This window comes from Rhinoraja longicauda, chromosome 24 (assembly GCF_053455715.1).
Source record: "Rhinoraja longicauda isolate Sanriku21f chromosome 24, sRhiLon1.1, whole genome shotgun sequence".
NCBI classification, from domain to species: Eukaryota; Metazoa; Chordata; class Chondrichthyes; order Rajiformes; family Arhynchobatidae; genus Rhinoraja; species Rhinoraja longicauda.
In genome coordinates, this window is record NC_135976.1 from 13349256 (window position 1) to 13370943 (window position 21688).

At 45.4% G+C, this 21688-nt stretch overlaps 1 protein-coding gene across 1 annotated transcript in view; it reads right to left on the reverse strand.

The window, feature by feature from the left end:
• LOC144605273 (plakophilin-1-like) overlaps positions 1-21688 on the reverse strand; it is a 47023-nt gene that overhangs the window by 1360 nt on the left and 23975 nt on the right. The window contains exons 6-13 of the mRNA XM_078420371.1: positions 21330-21495; positions 19879-19996; positions 17361-17531; positions 12477-12653; positions 11376-11529; positions 6297-6483; positions 3344-3428; positions 1159-1271 (exon numbers count right to left, since the gene is read on the reverse strand). Coding sequence (XP_078276497.1) covers positions 1167-1271; positions 3344-3428; positions 6297-6483; positions 11376-11529; positions 12477-12653; positions 17361-17531; positions 19879-19996; positions 21330-21495 — 1163 coding nt within the window. The 3' untranslated portion in view covers positions 1159-1166. The remainder of the gene's footprint in view (positions 1-1158; positions 1272-3343; positions 3429-6296; positions 6484-11375; positions 11530-12476; positions 12654-17360; positions 17532-19878; positions 19997-21329; positions 21496-21688) is intronic.

Below are 21688 nucleotides of genomic sequence, written 5' to 3' on the forward strand. Positions count from 1 at the left end.
CACTGAGATTAGAGATGCTGCCTAACCCGCTGTGTTACTCCAGCACTTCGTGTTTATCTTCCTTATCCGATCAGTTGACTTCTGATTTGCGGGCGGGGCTAACCTTGGCTGATGTGCATGTAAACTTTTACATGAAACAGCAACACAAGGACACAAATGGATAATCACTCAGGTTTTTTAATCCATTTGTCATTGGGTAGATTAATGAGAGTAAACAAAAGTCAGGGGAAAGCTCTGATGGGTCGCTGCTGACGGATAAAAGAATGAAAAAAGTCTTTCTACTGAACTTGTGTGTCTGAAAGAAAGGCTTGAGAAAAGATTGGTGCACTAATAATATTAATTTTAGTTGAGATATTCCAGTGGAGCCTCACGTGGCAACCTAGGAGTCCAAAGCTCAGGCAATGTTCCCTTTGTATTTGCTTAAAAAAAATGGCCGAAAAGGAATCAAACTGTAAAATGTTGGTTCAGTGCAGAGTAAATAAATGGTAACAATCATTGCCCAGTCCTTGTCACTCGAGCCAGCACATTTGGACAAGTCATGCTTGTTTCCTTAAAATTACTTTCACTTTAAGAGCCATCCCTTGAACTCGATGACATTTGTTTACAAGCAGAGGCAGAGACATCGACAATGAACAAACGGGAGAAATAAAGGGAAGAAATTGTTAACTGGCCATAAGGGAGTTATATTGATGTTTTGAAATTTAAACAGGTATTTTGGACTTGAAAGATATTTCAATTTGGTTTAGTTTAGAGATGCAGCACGGAAACAGGCCCTTCGGCATATTGTCCGCGATCACCCCATACACTAACACTAACCTACGCACTAGGGATAATTTACAACTCATACCAGAGCCAATGAACCTACAAACCTGTATGTATTTGAAGTGTGGGAGGAAACCTGAGCACCCGGGGAAAACCCACGAGGTCACAGGGAGACCGTACAAACTCCATATAGACAGCACCCATAGTCAGGATCGAACCCGGGTCTCCGGTGCTGCAAGGCAGCAGCACTACCGCTGCGCCATCATGTCGCGCCTTCTTGGCTGTGGGCCAGAGGCTTGTTCCTATGCTATTCCATGTTCCCATTTATCAGGGACACATCTGCAACAGAGCACATTTCAATTCAAAACCAGTGAAAATGCATTATTTCTTAATTACCTGTTATTTCACATCATGAACCTTTTGCCTAGGCCACTCATGACATTCTGCTGAGCCACTTTGACTGCAGCTGATGTTAAATTATTTACAAAGTCTTTCTTTGCAAATCCTTCCTGTTGAAACACAAATGTACAAACAAAAGTACATTGTGTTAATACAAGTTTAAACATTGTTGATCAACCCAATGAATCCTTACCGAGGCTGCTAAAATGAGAGCTAATTCAGTCGTACAGTGCTTGGATCTGGCTCCACCAGTCAATATGATCATGGCTGCTCATCTAGTTCAGTACCCTCTTCCCACTCCCCCCAAACCCCCTCCCATGGTCCATTTAGCTTTAAGAAAATAATTCTACCTCCTTCACTACCTTCTGTCCAAGACATTCACCACCCATGGGTGAATTATCTTCTCCCTATAGACATAAAGTGCTTGAGTTATTCAGCGGGTCAGGCAGCATCTATGGAGAGAAAGGATGGGCGCGACCCGAAACATAACACATCCTTTTTCTCCAGAGATGCTGCCTGATCCACTGAGTTACTCCAGCACTTTGTGTCTACTTTTGGTATAAACCAGCATCTGCTTGTCCTTGTTAACACTAATCTTCCCCTGATGTCAGTTCTAAATGGCATTCCCATTATCCTCAGTTATAGCCCCTGAATCTGAACATCTGAGGAACAGCCACCCGGCTGTCTCATCAGTCGAGACCTGACCGGGTGCAGGAACCTTGTATCTTGCGCGTGCTTGATTTATGCGTTTTTAGAAAAACAAGCTTGTCTAATTACTACCAACTTTTGATTTACACAATTCTAATTTTGGAATAACGAGCTCAGATTTATACCTGGTAAACTTATACATCAGTTTTCAAAGTTACCGTGTAAGATCAGTTTTGCTTAACATAAATAAAAAACAAATGATCATCTGCAGCTATTAGGTTTTATGTTTAATGGAATCTGGCTTTTTCCAATGTGTGCTGCCTCCCATATGTTTGATTTACGCGTTATTTTTGCAAGCCCGAAACCACCCAAATAAAGCGTGAGGTGCCTGTATTTTACATGTATTCATTGCCACAGAAGGCTGTGGAGGCCAAGTCAATGGATGAGATTGACAGATTGTTGACTAGTACGGATGTCCGAGTGTGGGCAGGAGAATGGGGTCAAGAAGGAAAGGTCGATCAGCCATGATTGAATGTGGGAAGTAAACGATGGGCCGAATGTCCTAATTCTGCTCCTGGAACATTTGAACTTACGAAAATGCAGCACACACTCCTTCAAAAATCGACTGATTTAAGAATAAATATAAGAAAATAACTGCAGATGCTGGTACAAATCGAAGGTATTTATTCACAAAATGCTGGAGTAACTCAGCAGGTCAGGCAGCATCTCGGGAGAGAAGGAATGAGCGACGTTTCGGGTCGAGACCCAGAAGGGTCCCAGAAGGGTCTCGACCCGAAACGTCGCCCATTCCTTCTCTCTCTCTCTCGAGATGCTGCCTGACCTGCTGAGTTACTCCAGCATTTTGTGAATAAATACCTTCGATTTAAGAATAAAAGTCAGCACCACATGTTCAGAGCAATGGCTACACGTTATAAATGCTGAGAATAGAAACATAGAAAATAGGTGCAGGAGTAGGCCATTCGGCCCTTCGAGCCTGCACCGCCATTCAATATGATCATGGCTGATCATCCAACTCAGTATCCCGTACCTGCCTTCTCTCCACACCCCCTGATCCCTTTAGCCACAAGGGCCACATCTAACTCCCTCTTAAATATAGCCAATGAACTGGCCTCAACTACCTTCTGTGGCAGAGAATTCCACAGATTCACCACTCTCTTTGTGAAAAAAAACTTTCTCATCTCGGTCCTAAAAGACTTCCCCCTTATCCTTAAACTGTGACCCCTTGTTCTGGACTTCCCCAACATCGGGAACAATCTTCCTGCATCTAGCCTGTCCAACCCCTTAAGAATTTTGTAAGTTTCTATAAGATAACAATGAAAACTCACCCCCTGAGGAAAATAAAAGCATGCACCATTGGAGTTCACTGTCCTCTGAAATTGAAAGACTAACTGGATGCGTCAGCCATTTGTGTACATATCACTGTACATTCACAACATGAAGTGGCATGCAAAGCAAATTAACACTCATGCAAGTGTTAAACAGTAATGAAGTGCCGTCAAAGAACAACGCGTACCTTTCTGAGAAAACTGTGTAGATCTTTCTGGTTCCACATTTCATACAGGAAAAGGCAGGCAGCTTTACCAGATGCAGGATTTGTACTATAAAAAATATGAACAGTAAATTAATTAATATATGGAGGAACTTGCATATAGACAGTTGTGATCAAAAACGCTATATTTGCATGCATTCTGCAGTGCAGTGTGCGAAAATGAATTAAAAAAAAAAAATCTCAATTCTATTTAATTTTTATTATTGTCACGTGTACTAAGGTACAGTGAAAAATAATAAAAGTCAGCAGTTGTTGTGTGCTGTCTAGTCAATGAAAAGACTACACATGATTACAACCAAGCCATCCATCGTGCACAGATACAGGATAAAGGGAGTAACATTCAGTGCATTATTAAACTTTATTAATCTGGTTTACATTGGGACCAGATGTACATCTGCAATTTGTGTTTCAAGTGTCTGTTGACAATACACGGTGGAGACACAAGAGACTGCAGATGCTGGAATTTTGAGCGATCAACAAAGTGCTGGAGGAACTCAGTGGGTCAGGCAGCATCGACGGAAGGAAGAGGTCAGACAATGTATCGGTCAGGACCTTTCCTCAGACTGATGGAGTGGAGGGTAGAAATGTGGAAAAGAGGGGTGAAGTGATAGGTGGATACAGGTGGAGGAGGATGGGAGGTGGAGGCGTGACCGGCAGATGGGTAGAGTAAGTGACAAAGGCTAGAGGTGAAAAGGAGACAAAAGGGTGTCAGATAACAAGAGGAGGAGTAAAAGAATCCCCTAGCCCCCTCTCTCTCTGCCCCTCTCCTGCACGCTCATCTCCCACACCCCACTTACCCCCCCATCTCCTGTTTCCCCCATTTTCCTTTCCTCTCTCTCTCCATCTCATCTCTCTCCTTCTGGATTGACATTTCACTCCTCCCCTTCTTTCCTCGTCTCCTTTTCACCTCTAGCCTTCATCACTATCTCCACCCATCTGCCAACCCCCCCCCCCCCCCCTCCCTCACCTGTATCCACCTATTACCTGTCTTTTCCAGCTGCACCTCTCCTGTAAAAACAGCAGTACAGTGGCACTGCAGTATAGTTGCTGCCCTACAGCGCCAGAGACCCGGGTTCGATTCAAACATTGGGTACTGTCTGTAGGGAGCTTGCATGTTCTCCCCGTGACCTGCATGGGTTTTCTCTGGGTGCTCCAGTTTCATTCCACACTCCAAAGACATAAAGGTTTGTAGGTTGATTAACTTTGGTAAAGTTGTAATTTGTCCCTAGTGTGTAGGTTAGTGCTAGTGTACGGGGTGATCGCCGGTCAGTGAGGAACAGGTGGGCCAAAGGGCAGTTTCTGCACTGTATCTCTAAAGTAAAGTGTTTATCCACAAAATGCTGGAGTAACTCAGCAGGTCAGGCAGCATCTCGGGAGAGAAGGAATGGGCGACGTTTCGGGTCGAGACCCTTCTTCAGACTGATGTCAGGGGGGCGGGAGAAAGGGAGGATATAGGTGGAGACAGGAAGATAGAGGGAGATCTGGGAAGGGGGAGGGGAAGAGAGGGACAGAGGAACTATCTGAAGTTGGAGAAGTCAAAAAGTAAAAGTAAAGTAAATCAGAAGGAACTGCAGATTATGGTTTCCCAAAAAACACAGAGTGCTGGAGTAACTTAGCGAGTCAGACTGCCTGACCCACCGAATTACTCCAGTACTTTGTGATCATTTTTACTGCAGATACGTAACCAGTTGCAATTCAGAAACAGATGCTGTTTGTTTAGTGGCAAGACATGCCATGACAAGAAGCAGCCAATGATACACTGCACTAAACAAATATATCACAATGTGATGCATGACAGGGCCAGGAAGTGGCGGCACTGCGCAGCAGCTGCGGCTCGCCTGTAGTCCGTTTGTCTTTTGTGGGGTTTTTTGGTCTTAATTGTAGTGTTTGGATGTGATGTAGTGTTTTTATGTGGTTGTGTGCTATGTGTGGGGGGGGGGGGGGTGAAACTATTAAAAATTCCATACGGAGTCTCTTCCGAACGGAGACGCGACCTTTTTTCTGGATTGTGTCTCCGTTCCCGCTGCGACCTACCATCGGCTATGCACCTGGAGCTGGCGGCCTCCACCTGGGACCACCTGGGCTCTGGTTCGCAGAGCCCGCGGACCTGACTTATCACTGCGGAGCTGGCTGCCTTCGGAGGCTGTGGTGGCGCTGCGAGTGCGGCTGCGACTCACCTTCAGAGGCTCCGGAGGCTTCGGCCGCGGGCCGCGTGGGCATCAGATGCTCGCAGGTCCCTGGGTGCGGGCCGACCTCGGGAGCTCTGGCAGCGTCTTCGCCCGCCCCGAATCGTGGGGCTTGGGTCGGCCCGCTGCGGACCTTCACCGTCCGGCGCGGCCTGCAATAGGCCGCGGGATTTTCGCCGCCCGGCGGGGGCTTCAATGTCGGGAGCCCCGACTGCCCCGACGTGGCAATTTCAACAGCCTGACCGCGGGAGAAGACAGCAGGGAAGAGAAAGACATTCTGGCCTTTCATCACAGTGAGGAGGTGACTGGAGGAGACTCACTGTGATGGATGTTTTTTGTTTTATGTTGGTTTTGTGAGTGTGTTGGTTATTTTGATTGCTTCGGACGGAAAGGCTATTCTATTCTATTCTATTTTATTTTTATTTTTGTCTTTGGATTATGGGAGGAAACCAGAGCACCCGAAGAAAACCCACACGGTCATGAGGAGAATGTACAAACTCCATACAGACAGCACCTGCAGTCACGATCAAACCTGGGTCTCCGGCGCGGTAAGGCAGCAACTCTACCGCTGCGCCACCGTGTCGCCCTTTGTTATTTCATATTTGAGAATCTTTACTATTTTCGGTGAGTCATTCAAATTTGAAACTTTTAATAGGCAGCGATACAATGAAAATTTTAAACAGCAGCTTGGACGATTTGGCAACAGTTGTGGATAAATATTGAACTGGTACCTGGATCTGCTGAGATGAATCAGGTTTTTCAACATGGAGCCCTGCAGCACAGTTTTGGCCAAGGTGGTATTTTTGGGAACCAGATTTCGCATGATGTTACAGGCTGAAGCGATGGTGTCGTCCGAAGACGTGGCAGAACTGCCTGCACTAGGGAGAAGCCGTGCTAGGTATGGCAACGTCTGAGAAGCTGAGGAATATTAAAAGACTGTTAAAATACTTAACCTATTTTGAAATAACATACAGATTCACACAAAACGGTGGTGGGCTTATGGGACAAGCTGCCAGAGGAGGTAGTTGAGGCAGATACTCTCGCAATGTTTAAGAAACATTTAGCCAGGTACTCGGATAGGACAGGTTCAGAGGGATAACGCAGGCAGGTGGGACTAATGTAGATGGAACATGTTGGCCAGTGTGGGCACGTTGGACTGAAGGGCCTGTTTCCACGCTGTAGGACTATCACTCTACGTCCACCACCGATTTTCCAGCAACTGTTGGTAAGGAACCTCCTTTAATCGTGACAAAATTGCGAGAGTGCACTTGAAATCCCCCCCCTCCCCCAGATGTCCCCCTGAAAATGTGGTGCCAAGGCAAGGTGAGGTGGCCAATCATGACCTCGTTGGGACTACCACGCTGATCAGCGGGTCGAATTTGCCCCCTGCGGCCAGGGCTCTGGAAGCCAGCAGAGCCGTTCCCATAGCCGACCTCAGAGGCCGTGTTTGTGGGCCGGTATCTTGGGCCGGTATCTCAGGCCATTTAGAACTGAGATGAGGAAAAACTTTTTCAGTCAGAGAGTAGTGAATCTGTGGAATTCTCTGCCTCAGAAGGCAGTGGAGGCCAATTCTCTGAATGCATTCAAGAGAGAGCTAGATAGAGCTCTTAAGGATAGCGGAGTCAGGGGGTATGGGGAGAAGGCAGGAACGGGGTACTGATTGAGAATGATCAGCCATGATCACATTGAAAGGCGGTGCTGGCTCGAAGGGCCGAATGGCCTCCTCCTGCACCTATTGTCTATTGCCCCCAAGGCCGTGACCTCTGTTACTGGCAGAACTGATAATACAGCAAGGCTCTGGAACCAAGGGTGCTGAAAAATCATCAGCGGACCTGCATTAAACTAACAGCCATGGTTACAATAACAAATAAACTACGTAACATTCGGCCATTTTTAAAAGGTTGACATTAAAGTGCATTTCACGCGCACATGTTTAGTTTAGTTAAGAAACAAAGAACTGCAGATGCTAGTTTATACCAAAGATAGACACAAAATGCTGGAGTAATTCAGTGGGCCAGGCAGCATCTCGGGAGGAAAAATAATAGGTGACGTTTCGTGTCTGGACCTGTCTCCAGCCCAGGCTCATTATATAAACATAGCACAAAAAGTAAGGAAATTTGTGTTTGGTAGATTATTTCTTTGTTGTAACAATGCTTCTTAGCAATAAATCTTATACCGTTGGAAAGCCTGTTTATTTCCCTTTTAAATGGTGCCACATTTGTAAGGAACATGCATTTGTGGGATGAGCAGCAGAGCTGAGTATATGGGTTACGCCCATGAAAAATTTGCCAAATCTTCTCTGCCAATGCCAAACAGCTGTTGCTATTAACTCTTGTTTTGAGCTTCTGGTACCCCCAGGTGCTGACAAGAATGGGATGCCATCCCACAACAGTGTGTGACCAGGCTGGTGACCAGCATGAGGAGGAGGTGCCAGGCTGTTGTGGCTGTGTATGGTTCTTCCACACGCTACTGTGGCTCCTGCTTATTAAATGAATAAATTGTTAAATTGCCAATATGTCTTGTTTCTTCAGACTTCAATCATCCAATCCACCAAACAACACCGAACAAGAGTCAATGGCAAAATAAGCTGTTTGGCATCGGCAGAGAAGATTTGGCAAATTTTTCATGGGCGCAACCCATATACTCAGCTCTGCTGCTCATCCCACAAATGCATGTTCCTTACAAATGTGGCACCATTTAAAAGGGAAATAAACAGGCTTTCCAACGGTATAAGATTTATTGCCAAGAATCATTGTTACAACAAAGAAATAATCTACCAAACACAAATTTCCTTACTTTTTGTGCTATGTTTAGTTTAGTTTCGCTTAGCTTACACTCGTTCCATGTTATCGCACTTTCTCAACCACTGAGGCCTATTTTACATAGGCTAATGAACCGACAAACTGCAGGTCTTTGGGATGTGGGAGGAAACCGGAGCACCTAGACGAAACACGTGGTCACAGGGAAAATGAGCAAACTGCACACAGGCAGCACCCGAGGCAGGGATCGAACCTGGGTCTTTGGTGCTGAGAGGCAGCAGCTCTATGCACTACACCACTGCGCTACTGCTAACATTTACTGATTACTGCAAAAACACTTACAATACGAAGATTAGAATACAAAAACCTTCTCTGTCAGCGATATTTGTGGTCCACCATCAGGTATGAGAATCAGCCGATATTATTAATATATTGGAGAACCACTACTAGGTTCTAAATAAGTTGTTTCATACTGAAATCACATTTATAATAAGTCTTGTACTCGCTGGAATTTAGAAGACTGAGGGGGGATCTTATAGAAACATATAAAATTCTTAAGGGGTTGGACAGGCTAGATGCGGGAAGATTGTTCCCGATGTTGGGGGAGTCCAGAACCAGGGGTCACAGCTTAAGGATAAGGGGGAAGTCTTTTAGGACCGAGATGAGAAAACATTTCTTCACACTGAGAGTGGTGAGTCTGTGGAATTCTCTGCCACAGAAGGTAGTTGAGGCCAGTTCATTGGCTATATTTAAGAGGGAGTTAGATGTGGCCCTTTTTGCTAAAGGGATCAGGGGGTATGGAGAGAAGGCAGGTACGGGATACTGAGTTGGATGATCAGACATGATCATATTGAATGGCGGTGCAGGCTCGAAGGGCCGAATGGCCTACTCCTGCACCTATTTTCTATGTTTCTATGTCTATTCTTAGAATAACACCATTTGAACATGATATATCTAGAACAAAGAGAAGAGAATCAAGATGATTTTCAAGAACCCTCCTGACAGCAAAGATGTTAGGAGACCATTCAGCCCATTGAATCTCCCAGTGCATTCCTATCAGTCTCATTTTGCGATTTATTTCCTTGTAACCTGACTCCGCTATCCTTAAGAGCTCCATCTAGCTCCCTCTTGAAAGCATCCAGAGAAATGGCCTCCACTGCCTTCTGAGGCAGAGAATTCCACAGATTTACAACTCTCTGACTGAAAAAGTTTTTCCTCATCTCCGTTCTAAATGGCTTACCCCTTATTTTTAAACTGTGGCCCCTGGTCCTGGACTCCCCCAACATTGGGAACATGTTTCCTGCCTCTAATGTGTCCAATCCTTTAATAATCATATATGGGAGGAGTTGGCTGCGCCTAACGGCTGCGGTTCTCTGGCAGTCTGTTTGTCTTTTTTTCTTTTTTTTGTTTGTGTCGGTGTTGGGATGGTTTTTGTTTCTGTTTTTGGCTGTGTATGTGTGGGGGGGGAGTGGGTGTGTGGGGGGGGGGTGGGTATGTGGGGGGGGGGAGAAAACCTTTCTTTTGTTGGGTCTCTTCCCCGGGGCGCAGCTCGCCCGCGGGGCCTTCCATCGCCCGGCGCGGCTCGGCCGCTGGACTTAACATCGCCGGCGCGGCTCGGCCGCGGGACGTTTCAGTGCCCGGTGCGGCTCGGCTGCGGGACGTTTCAGTGCCCGGCGCGGCTGCGGGACTTAACATCGCCGGCGCGGCTCGGCCGCGGGACGTTTCAGTGCCCGGTGCGGCTCGGCTGCGGGACTTAACATCGCCGGCGCGGCTCGGCCGCGGGACGTTTCAGTGCCCGGTGCGGCTCGGCCGCTGGACTTAACATCGCCCGGTGCGGCTGCGGGACGTTTCGGTGCCCGGTGCGGCTCGGCCGGGGGGCCTTCCGTGCCCTTGCAGGGGCTGTGCGTGTCGGTTGCATCGGTGGGGGTCGAGCTGTCTGTCCGTGGGTGCGGGGGGAGGAGAGGGGAAGTTTTGTTGCCTCCATCACAGTGAGGGGGTGTTTGGAGTCACTGTGATGGATGTTTGTGTTGGGGTCGGGTGTCCTGTGTTCTTTTCTTTTTTGCTGTGTTTTGTGTGACTACTGAAATTTTGTTCGGTGTTGTGCCGAGTGACAATAAAGTTTTGTTGATGTTTGTTGGTTGTTGATGTTTCAATAAGATCCCCTCTCATCCTAAATTCCAGCGTATACAACCCTAGTCGCCCCAGTCTTTCAATGTACGACAGTCCCGCCATTCTGGGAATTAACCTAGTGAACCTACGCTGCATGCCCTCAATAGCAAGAATATCCTTCCTCAAATTTGGAGACCAAAACTGCATACAGTACTCCAGGTGCCGTCTCACTAGGGCCTTGTACAACTGCAGAAGGACCTTGTTGCTCCTATACTCAACTCCTCTTGTCATAAAGGCCAACATACCATTAGGTTTCTTCACTGTCTGCTGTACCTGCATGGTCCACTTTGAACAAGGACACCCAGCCCATTTCCTAACTTGACACCATTCAGATAATAATCTGCCTTCCTGTTCTTTCCACCAAAGTGGATAACCTCACATTGATTGTAGCCAATTAATTTACCAATCAGCAAAACCGTAAGCATGCATGGAGGAAACTATGCATGGAGAACCCATGCGATCACAGAACGTACAGACTCCACACTCCCAAAGTCAGTATCAAGCACAATTTCTGCAGCTTCTCAATGCTAATCGGCATTCCACTGCGTCACTTAAAATAACATTATTTCAATTTCAATAAGGACAACAGGGTGGTGCAGTGGTAGAGTTGCTGCCTTACAACTACAGAGACCCAGGTTCGAACCTGGGTATGGGCGCTGTGTGTACGGAGTTTGTATGCTCTCCCCATGACATGCGCGGGATTTCTCTGGGAGCTCCAGTTTCCTCCCACAATCCAAAGACATACAGGTTTGTAGATTAAATGCAGATTAAATAGTTGGAATCATCTGTGGAGGAACATTACCGCAGTTTTGGTAGGTACAGTCAATTGACTGGAGAGTCAGTTGCCTTTTTGGGAGACAGTTTGATAAGCATCTGCCTTACCTAATTGTGGCTGAAGATTACTGTGCCTTGACACGTTGTTCAACAATGAAACAGCTGTTTTCTGTACATCCGGATTGGTGGAGAGTAGAAGCTTTGCCACTTGGGGAATTGCCCTATCCTTGTCCACCAATGCTGAACTCATCAGATACGATGACTGGAAAAGACAAGAAAAACATTTGGAATCGAATTTTGACCTTTCAGCCCATCCAGTCCGCGCCAACCATTGATTACCCGTTCACACTAGTTCTGTGTTGTCCCACTTTTACGCACTTGTGGCAGTTTAGTTTATTTTCTCGTGTACCAAGGTACAATGAAAAGCTTTTTGTTGCACGCCATCCAGTCAGTGGAAAGGCTGTACATGATTAAAATTGAGCCGTCCACAGGGTACGGATACCCGATAAAGGGAACAACGTTTAATGCACGATAAAGCCCAGTAAAGTCCAATTAAAGATAGTCCGAAGGTCTCCAATCAGCATCTAAGGACCGCCCTGTAGTTGTTTTGTAGGATGGTTCAGTTGCCTGATAACAGCTGGGAAGAAACTATCCCTGAATCTGGAGATGTGCACTTGCACATTTCTGTGCCTCTTGCCTGATGGGAGAGGGGAGAAGAGGATGAGACTGGTCCTTGATTATGCTGGTAGCCTTGTCGAGGCAGCGTGAAGTGTAGATGGAGTCAATGAAAGGAAGGTTGGTTTGTGCGATAGTCTGGGCTGCGTACACAATTGTCTGCAATTTCTTGCAGCGTTGGACGGAGCCATTTCCCAAACCATGCTGTGGCGCATCCCGATAAAATGCTTTTTACGGAGTGCCTGCAGCAGATGTCCAATTAACCTACAAACCCTGCGTATCTTCGGGATGTGGGAGTAAACCCACGCAGTCACAGGGGGAACATGCATACTCCACACAGACAGCTGCCAAGATCAGGATTGAGCCTGGGTCTCCGGCACTGAGAGGCGGCAACTCGACTGGCGCCGCCACTGGTAGACAGTGCACACTGCAGTCACCCTGCACCACTGGTGAAGGAAATTGGTATTGAGAGTAGAAGATGGGGAACCAAACGGGTAAAAATCTCTCCCGCTTCCGTCTAAAAACATGCCGTACCACTTTGTTGCCGGCTGTGAGATTCTGCAGGGCTCCAGCGGACGCTTCCAACGTGGCATCACACTTGGATTTCTCCAAAAGAGTTGAGTACATTTTGACGGCTTTCGAGTGGAAGAGGTTGTTAACACCTTTGGGATTATTTTCCTCTTGAGAGAAATACAAGTTCGATAAATCAGCCTGTGAAACAAAAAGAAAATACTTCAATTCTAAAAGTTAATTGTTAACAATTGAAAAGGGAGCAACTATTTGCTGAGGTTTGAGGGCTTTTAGTTCCGTTGAAGCCAATAGAAACCACACGTCAACTGAGATTTATGACAAAAATCTGAACTGCAAATATTAACAATACCCACACTAAATGTGAAAATTATTCTCCAACACCTCTGTATTTAGAAGAGTTGGCGGCTGCTAATATTGGAATTGGAAATAAATTTAAACCGAGTTACAGTAAAAATGTTACAAGAAACTAAGTACAGTAAATCCTCGTTGAAACAGACCATGGGGTGGGGGAGATGGTGTCCGTTATTGCCAATTGTAACGGCGTAAGGTATTATCTTTGTACAAGTAGTGGTGAGCTGGGAGTGCTGTGGGAAGCTAGCATTGTAAGTAGAAGGGCAGGTGGCGCGAGCTGGAAGTGACCTTGGGTAGGCCTCGGTAGGGGTCAGTCTGTTATAACCAAAACCCATTATAAAGAGGCCCGTAAATGCAAGGGTTTACTGTAAACATCATTTTATTCCAGTATAAAATGTACTGAAAACACAGATTATCCTGCTTTCTACCATGGCGGATACTTGAAAATAGATAAAAGGGCAGTATTGACACCATAAATCACTCCATTCTCCTCACCCGACTTGAAACCTCCTTTAACATCACCGGCACAGCCCTATCCTGGTTCAAATCTTACCTCTCTGACAGACACCAGTTCATCTCCATTAACAACTGTAAATCCCCCACCGCTCCCCTCCCCCAAGGTGTCCCCCAAGGCTCAGTCCTTGGCCCCCTCCTCTTCATCCTCTACCTGTTCCCCCTTGGTCAATTAATCCGCCGTCATGGTCTCAACCTCCACTGCTTCGCCGATGATATCCAGCTCCTCATCTCCACCAAGTCAATCTCCCCCACCACACACTCTACACTGACAAACTGCATTACTGAAATAAAATCTTGGCTTCAATCAAATTTCCTCAAACTCAATTGCAACAAATCTGAAATCATCATCATTGGTCCAAAAACGCTCACCAAATCCACCGAAAACTTCATCCTCAACATTGATGGTCTCCCAGTATCCACCTCCCCTCACATCCGGAATCTTGGAATCATCTTTGATCAAACCCTCTCTTTCGACAAACACATCAAACACATCACAAAGACAGCCTTCTTCCACCTCAAAAACATTGCCCGTCTCCGTCCATGCCTCTCCTCCACAGCTGCAGAAACCCTCATCCACGCCTTCATCACCTCCCGTCTGGACTACTGCAACAGCCTCCTCTATGGCGCACCCTCAAAAATCATCAGTAAACTTCAATACATTCAAAACTCCGCTGCCCGTCTACTCACCCACACCCCGATCCGTGACCATATCACCCCCGTCCTTTACAAACTCCACTGGCTCCCCATCCCCCAGAGAATCCAGTACAAAATCCTCCTCATGACCTACAAAGCCCTCCATAACCTGGCCCCATCCTACCTGACCGACCTCCTCCACAGGCACACTCCCACCTGCACCCTCCGCTCTGCTGCTGCCAATCTCCTATCCCCCCACATCCGGACCAAACTCAGATCCTGGGGGGACAGGGCTTTCTCCATCGCTGCTCCCACCCTATGGAACTCACTACCTCAAACCGTCAGACTCCTCCACACTCACCACATTCAAAACATCACTGAAGACTCACCTATTCAGTACTGCCTTCAACCACTGAAGGTCACCCCACCCTCTGTCTCCTTTCTCTGTTCGTTTACTTATTTATCTATTTATTCACTTCCCTATGTTCTCCAAATCCCTGTAAAGCGTCTTTGAGTATATGAAAAGCGCTATATAAATGTAATGTATTATTATTATTATTATTATTTATCATTTCAGAGGAGTCATAGAGTCAGAGTCATATAGCATGGAAACAGTCCCTTCAGCCCAACTTGCCCATGCCAACAAAAGTCCCCTATCTACGCTAGTCCCACCTGCCAGCATTTGGTCCATATCCGTCTCACCGTTTCATATCCTTGTACCTGTCCAAATATCTTTTAAATGCCGTTAGAGTACCTGTCCCAACTACTCCCTCTGACAACTCGTTCCATATACGCACTAGCCTATGTGTAAGGAAGTTACTCCTCAGGTTCCTATTACATCTTTCCCTTCTCACAACCCTATATCCTCTGGTCCTCGATTCCCCTCCTCTGGGTAAAAGACTCTGTGCACCTATTCCTCTCATGGTCTTATCCACCTCTATAAGGTCTCCCCTCGTCCCCGTACACTTCAAGGAATAAAGTCCTTGGCTGCCCAACCATTTCCTATAACTCGGGCCCCCAAGTCCTGGTGACATAGAAAACATAGAAAATAGGTGCAGGAGTAGGCCATTCGGCCCTTCGAGCCTGCACCGCAATTCGATATGATCATGGCTGATCATCCAGCTCAGTAACCTGTACCTGCCTTCTCTCCATACCCCCTGATCCCTTTAGCCACAAGGGCCACATCTAACTCCCTCTTAAATATAGCCAATGAACTGGCCTCAACTACCTGCTGTGGCAGAAATTCCACAGACTCACCACTCTCTGTGTGAAGAAATGTTTTCTCATCTCGGTCCTAAAAGGCTTCCCCCTTATCCTTAAGCTGTGACCCCTGGTTCTGGACTTCCCCAACATCGGGAACAATCTTCCCGCATCTAGCCTCTCCAACCCCTTAAGAATTTTATATGTTTCAATAAGATCCCCCCTCAGTCTTCTAAATTCCAGCAAGTATAAGCCTAGTCTATCCAGTCTTTCTTCATATGAAAGTCCTGCCATCCCAGGGATCAATCTGGTGAACCTTCTCTGTACTCCCTCTAAGGCTAGAATGTCTTTCCATCCTCATAAATCTTCTCTGCCACCTTTCCAGCTTAACAATCCCTTTCTGAAAGCAGGGTGATCAAAACTGAACACAATACTCCAAAAGGGGGCTTGTCGATTTTGTGGCACAAAGTATTCTCTTCTTTAAACAAATACTGAATTCATAAAGATCAAGTCTGAAGAAGGGTCTCGACCCAAAACGTCGCCCATTCCTTCTCTCCCGAGATCGAACATTAGACACATGGGCAACAAAGGTGAACATCACAAGACAACTGATTTAAGAATAAATATAAGAAAATAACTGCAGATGCTGGTACAAATCGAAGGTATTTATTCACAAAATGCTGGAGTAACTCAGCAGGTCAGGCAGCATCTCGGGAGAGAAGGAATGAGCGACGTTTCGGGTCGAGACCCAGAAGGGTCCCAGAAGGGTCTTGACCCGAAACGTCGCCCATTCCTTCTCTCTCTCGAGTTACTCCAGCATTTTGTGAATAAATAACTAATAGAGATCAAAACCACTTTCCTGCATTATTACCATATCTCCCCATTCCCTTAATAACCATGAATATATCCATCTGTTTTAACATATAGGGTGAATGCACAGTCTTTTACCCAGGAACCAAAGGACACAAGTTCAAGGTGAGAGCATTTAGGTTTAGGTTTATTATTGTCACATGTACCAAGGTAGAATGAAAATCTTTGTTTGCATGCTATTCCAACCTATCAGATATACTACCAACAAATTACACGAATACAATCAAGTTAAACTCAAGTACGATAGAGCAAAATGGAAGAGAGAGAGTGCAGAATATAGTTCTCAGCATTGTAGCAGATTAGTTTCATGGACAAAGTCCAATGTCCACAATGAATTGGACAGGACCCTAGTTTATGGAAGGACTATTCAGAAGCCTGATAACAGAGGGGAAGTGGCTTATCTGCAGACTGGTGGAGCAGACTTAAGCTTTTGTGCCTTCTGCTGGATGGGAACAGGGAGAAGGATGAATGACCAGAGTGGGACAAATCCTTGACGATGTTGGCTGCTTTTCCGAAGCAGCATGAGTGTAGATGGAATCAATGGTGGGAGGTCTGGCCTGTGCGATGGAGTGGGCTACATCCACAACTCTCTGCAATTTCTTGTGGTGTTGGGCAGAGCTGTTCCCAGACCAAGTTGCGATGCAACCAGACAGTGTGCTTTCCGAGGTGCATTTGTCGACCTTTGCATTGGAGAAATGCCAAATTTCCTTAGTCTCCTCAGAAAGTTGAGATTTAACACAAAACCGAGGACAACATTATCACTCTGATGGTGGCGGGTATATGGAACAAGCTGCCAGAGGAGGTAGATGTGGCAGGTACTATAACAGCATCTAAAAGGCACTTGGACAGGTACATGGATAGGATAGCATTAGAGGGATATATGCCAAACGCAGCAAATGGGACTAACTTAGATCTTGGTTGCTATGGATGAGTTGGACCGAAGAACCTGTTACCGTGCTGAATGACTAAATTAACCCTGACTGAAACCCTCCAAGATCAAGAAACCACAAGATTCACCACCATCTGGGTGAAGAAGTTCTTCCTCATTTCAGTCCTAGTTCAACACCATGATACCTTAAAGCAATTCATAATTAGCTGAAATATGAATAAAATAAAACACCAAGAGACACATTTTTCTTTGATCACCACTGTTCAAAGTGTGCACTAATAACACTCTGGACATTCCATTGAAGTTAATAGAACCAAATATTCCAGAGGCAAGTAACATCAAGAGGCAAGATTCATTCACATACAGTATTTACTGTCGCCATCCAAACAAATGTGCCATTTTGTTAAGTGGATTACAGGTCTAGTTACCTCCTCTAAGTGATCTGTTCCTGGACTAAAACAGCCCGCAGAAGACCTCTTTGACATTTTTTTCGTTTGCTGCGAATTTCCATTCTCGTTTATGTGGGCAAAGGCACTTGGCACTTCCGAGTCCAAGTGGTACGATAGGTTGTGGAGGATGCAGACACAGTTTTCAATAGACTGGGAGAAATCGAGACAGTACAGAGTTAACATAAAGGGAACATTTCCTTTGACGTTCAAGCTGGTGACTCATCAATAATAAGGATGTCACCTAAATGTTAGTTCAATTATATCACAATATTAAAATATTATATCGCTATCATCATCAAATTGTAGGTAATCCAAGATTAGCTGGTGAACTATATTGTAAATCAATAACCACAGTCTTAACATAATGCTGTAAAATGATTCTTTGAAGCAAGCGAGCACACTTTATGAACCAAAGAAACACACAATGCTGAGGTATGAACAGCAATGATCTGACTAAATGAGAAAACCCAAAGAAAGATTAGACTTTAGAGATATAGTGGAAACAGGCCCTTTGGCCCACCGAGTCCGCACTGACTAGCTATCACCCCATACACTGGCACTATCCTACATACTAGGGACAATTTTACAATTTACGGAAGCCAATTAACCTACAAACCTGCAAGTCTTTGGAACGTGGGAGGAAACGAAGCACCCCGAGAAAACCCACGTGGTCACAAGAAGAATGTACAAACTCTGTACAGACAGCACCCCAGGGCCGTCTTAACGCATGGGCCTGATGGGCACTTGCCCGGGGCCCCATGCTGATCTGTGTGTGTAAGTTAAGTGACTTGCAATAATTAAATACTACTTTAAAAATGTAGGTTCAATAAGTGCTTTTTTCGCAACATTTTCCATCCCCAAGTGCTTCTCACAGCGATCTGTAAGTGCTTTTCACAACAATGTAGCACCCTAATTCCATCGCTAAGTGCTTTTCGGTAAGTGCTTTTCGCCGGCACGACAGGGGGGGGCTGGTAGGGAAAGGGGGGTGGGGAGAGTAACGGTGGGGGCGACGGGGAGGGTGGGAGGTGGAGAGAGTGGGGATGGGAGGAGGCAGAGTGGGATTGGGGAGGGGCCCCAGTACACTGCTTTGCCCGGGGCCCATAATGCTGTAAAGACGGCCCTGCAGCACCCTTAATCAGCAATGAACCCGGGTCTCTGGCACTGTAATGCAGCAACTCTACCGTTGTGCCATTGTGCCACCCATCTATTAAAATACAGTAGGTTTATACTAAACTAGTATATGCATTGTATAAAAGAATCCACAGTCTGGTTTAGCATTATGTCCAGTTCTATGTTCAACATTTTCTGTCGCAATCAAGAGCACCATGCTCAAGCTGAAGAGTGGATACCAAGAGTTACCTTTCAAAACACATTAAGTTGCATTTACTTCAAAAACAAAACAAGTCATAACAAAAAAAAATCCTGCATCATTGCTCATTAAAAGGCTTGGTACTTCTTTGTGACAGCCAAAATAGGACATATTTTCTAGATTCAGTTTAGCTTAGAGATACAAGGCGGAAACAGGCCCCTTCGGCCCACCGAGTCCACGTCGACCAACTATTCCCGTATACTAACATTACCCTACACCCTCTAGGGACAATTTAACCAAGCCAATTAACCTACAAACCTGTACGTCTTTGGAGTGTGGGTGGAAACTGGAGCACCACATAGGTCAGGGGGAGTACATACAAAGTTCATACAGAAGGACCAGTTATCAGGATTGAATCTGGATCTCTGGCGCTGTAAGGCAGGAACTTTACCGCTGTGCCACCCCAAAAGATAACAGATGCATTTAATAACAGATAATTTGATACAGAGCCTTCGGTATTTTTTTGTCTTCTTCCTGACCTTAGCATTGCCTGACAGGTTAAATCAAATGGAGAACTGGACAGAAAGGAATTTTCATAGCATATAAGACTTTTTTCCCCCAGCAAACAACACCACTTCGGATAACTAGGATAAGAAATCTGTCATCCCATTGCAGAAAGCCCAAATAATATGAATATCTCACACAAGTGCTAAAAGCTTCTGGAACAAAGATATTAAGTTGTACCTCATTTTTTGTAACTTGATAGTGTTTGTGTATACACACACACACACATATACACATCCTTATCAACATAGTATTTAAATGATTTAGATTAATTCTAGACAATTAAGTATCCTCATCACATTATATTTAAATGATCTGAATTTTATATGCATCCTTATACAATGTGTATGCATATGCAGTATGTTACATATTATATTTAAAACCTATTGTATATGATATATTACATACAAAACTTATTAGATAGACTTACATGCATTATATAAGAATCCCGATCAACATGTTAATTAAATGGTCTGTGTGTCATTATTATATGCCTTATATTATATATATAGCTTATTGCACGTTACTATCTCTACTAAAGTCCTACCAGATATGCTTATATGTAGAATATATGCGTCCTTACCAACTCCACACTAAAGTTAAATGATCTGGATTAACTGTTACCTTTTCATCGGCTTGGTTTGCAGCGAGACATGTTTGAACATGAGACATGAGAGAATCGATGAAACCAGGAGAGTTCCGCATCCGCTGCCGACCACTCTCCCCGGCCGAGCTCAGGTTCCTGAAGAGAAAGCACACACGACAGGGTCAGAGAGGAGACAGGGATGGATCAGAGATAGACACAAAAAGCTGGAGTAACTCAGCAGGACAGGCAACACATCTGGAGAGAAGGAATGGGTGTCGTTTCGGGTCGAGACCCTTCTTCAGAAGGGTCTCGGCCCGAAATGGAATCCACGAGTCTGAAGAAGGGTCTCGACCCGAAACGTCACCCATTCTTTCTCTCCACAGATGCTGCCTGTCCCGCTGAGTTACTCCAGTTTTTTTTGTGTCTATCTTAGGTTTAAACCAGCGTCTGCAGTTCCTTCCTACACAGGGATGGATCAGGACCAGTCCCAAGGAAGGCAGGGTGGAGGGAGTGAGGGTGGGGCGGAGCGGGAGCAGAGCAAAGTGGAGCGATCAAGCTGATCACAATGATCACACCCTGCTTCCTCCACAATTGTCCTGCTTGCATCACAAACTTTAATAGTTTCTCATGTGATGTACACCATTTAAACAAAGATCAACCAAAACTGTAAAGCATGCACAATGATAAAACAAAACCATCACACCATCTTACTCCTTTATCAATAAATACACAATAACAGTGGTGCATAAATCGCACTCCACTTTGACTTCTATATTCAAGAATGCAATTAGCCACTCCAGATACTTCCAACACAGGGATTGACTGTAAATGCATTGGAAAAGTCTCTCACTGCCAGTCACAGAGCATTAGATAGACACAAAAAGCTGGAGTAACTCAGCGGGACAGGCAGCATCTCTGGAGGGAAGGAATGGGTGATGTTTCGGGTCGAGACCCTTCTTGTTGGGCAGACTGCAAACCCAAGATCTTAATAGTAAACATTGTCAGAAAACTGCTCACTAGAAAGGGAGATGAGATGTTTTATATGGAACAGGTGAATGCTCCCAATGCAATAGGTTACACACAATCATTTACACAAACATTTTGAAATCAATGAAATGCCACTAAATGAATGCATTCAAGAGAGAGCTAGATAGAGCTCTTAAGGATAGGGGAGTCAGGGGGTATGGGGAGAAGGCAGGAACGGTGTACTGATTGAGAATGATCAGCCATGATCACATTGAATGGCGGTGCTGTCTCGAAGGGCTGAATGGCCTCCTCCTGCACCTATTGTCTAAAGTAAGAGTTGAAAATACTCCACCGATCAGGCAATGGTGGTGGAAAGAAGAACAGAGTTAACGCTTCAAGCGAAGGACCATTTATCAGAAAGCTCACAAAGGGTCTTTCTTCCTAAATGTTAATTTTTTGTTTAACTTTCCACAGAAATGTCCAAGATTTGTTCCGCGAACAGCATGGAAGGGGGTCCCCATACCTCAGGCACCCTGTAGCATTGTGAAAGGTATCTGAATCCAGGGTCTCTAGACTTTTAAGTCCTTGTGAAGTGTGGGGAATGATTGTGTATTCAGTCAGCACGGGCAAAGCATCATTGATCAGGTCCTCCTTTAGATCATCACATGATGAAAGGTTCCACAGAAGTCCTAATACAATGTAAAACAATTGCCATATTAAATATGGAACACATTGAAGAAAAAAACATTTATTTGAAGCATTCATTTCTTTCTATCCTCATCAACGCACCCCTTCTTCCCCCCCCCCCCCCCCCCCCCCCTCCCCAAAAAAAGGATTCCTTCGACCACACTTCTTTAAGGGGGAACTTTGCAGAAGAGTTCG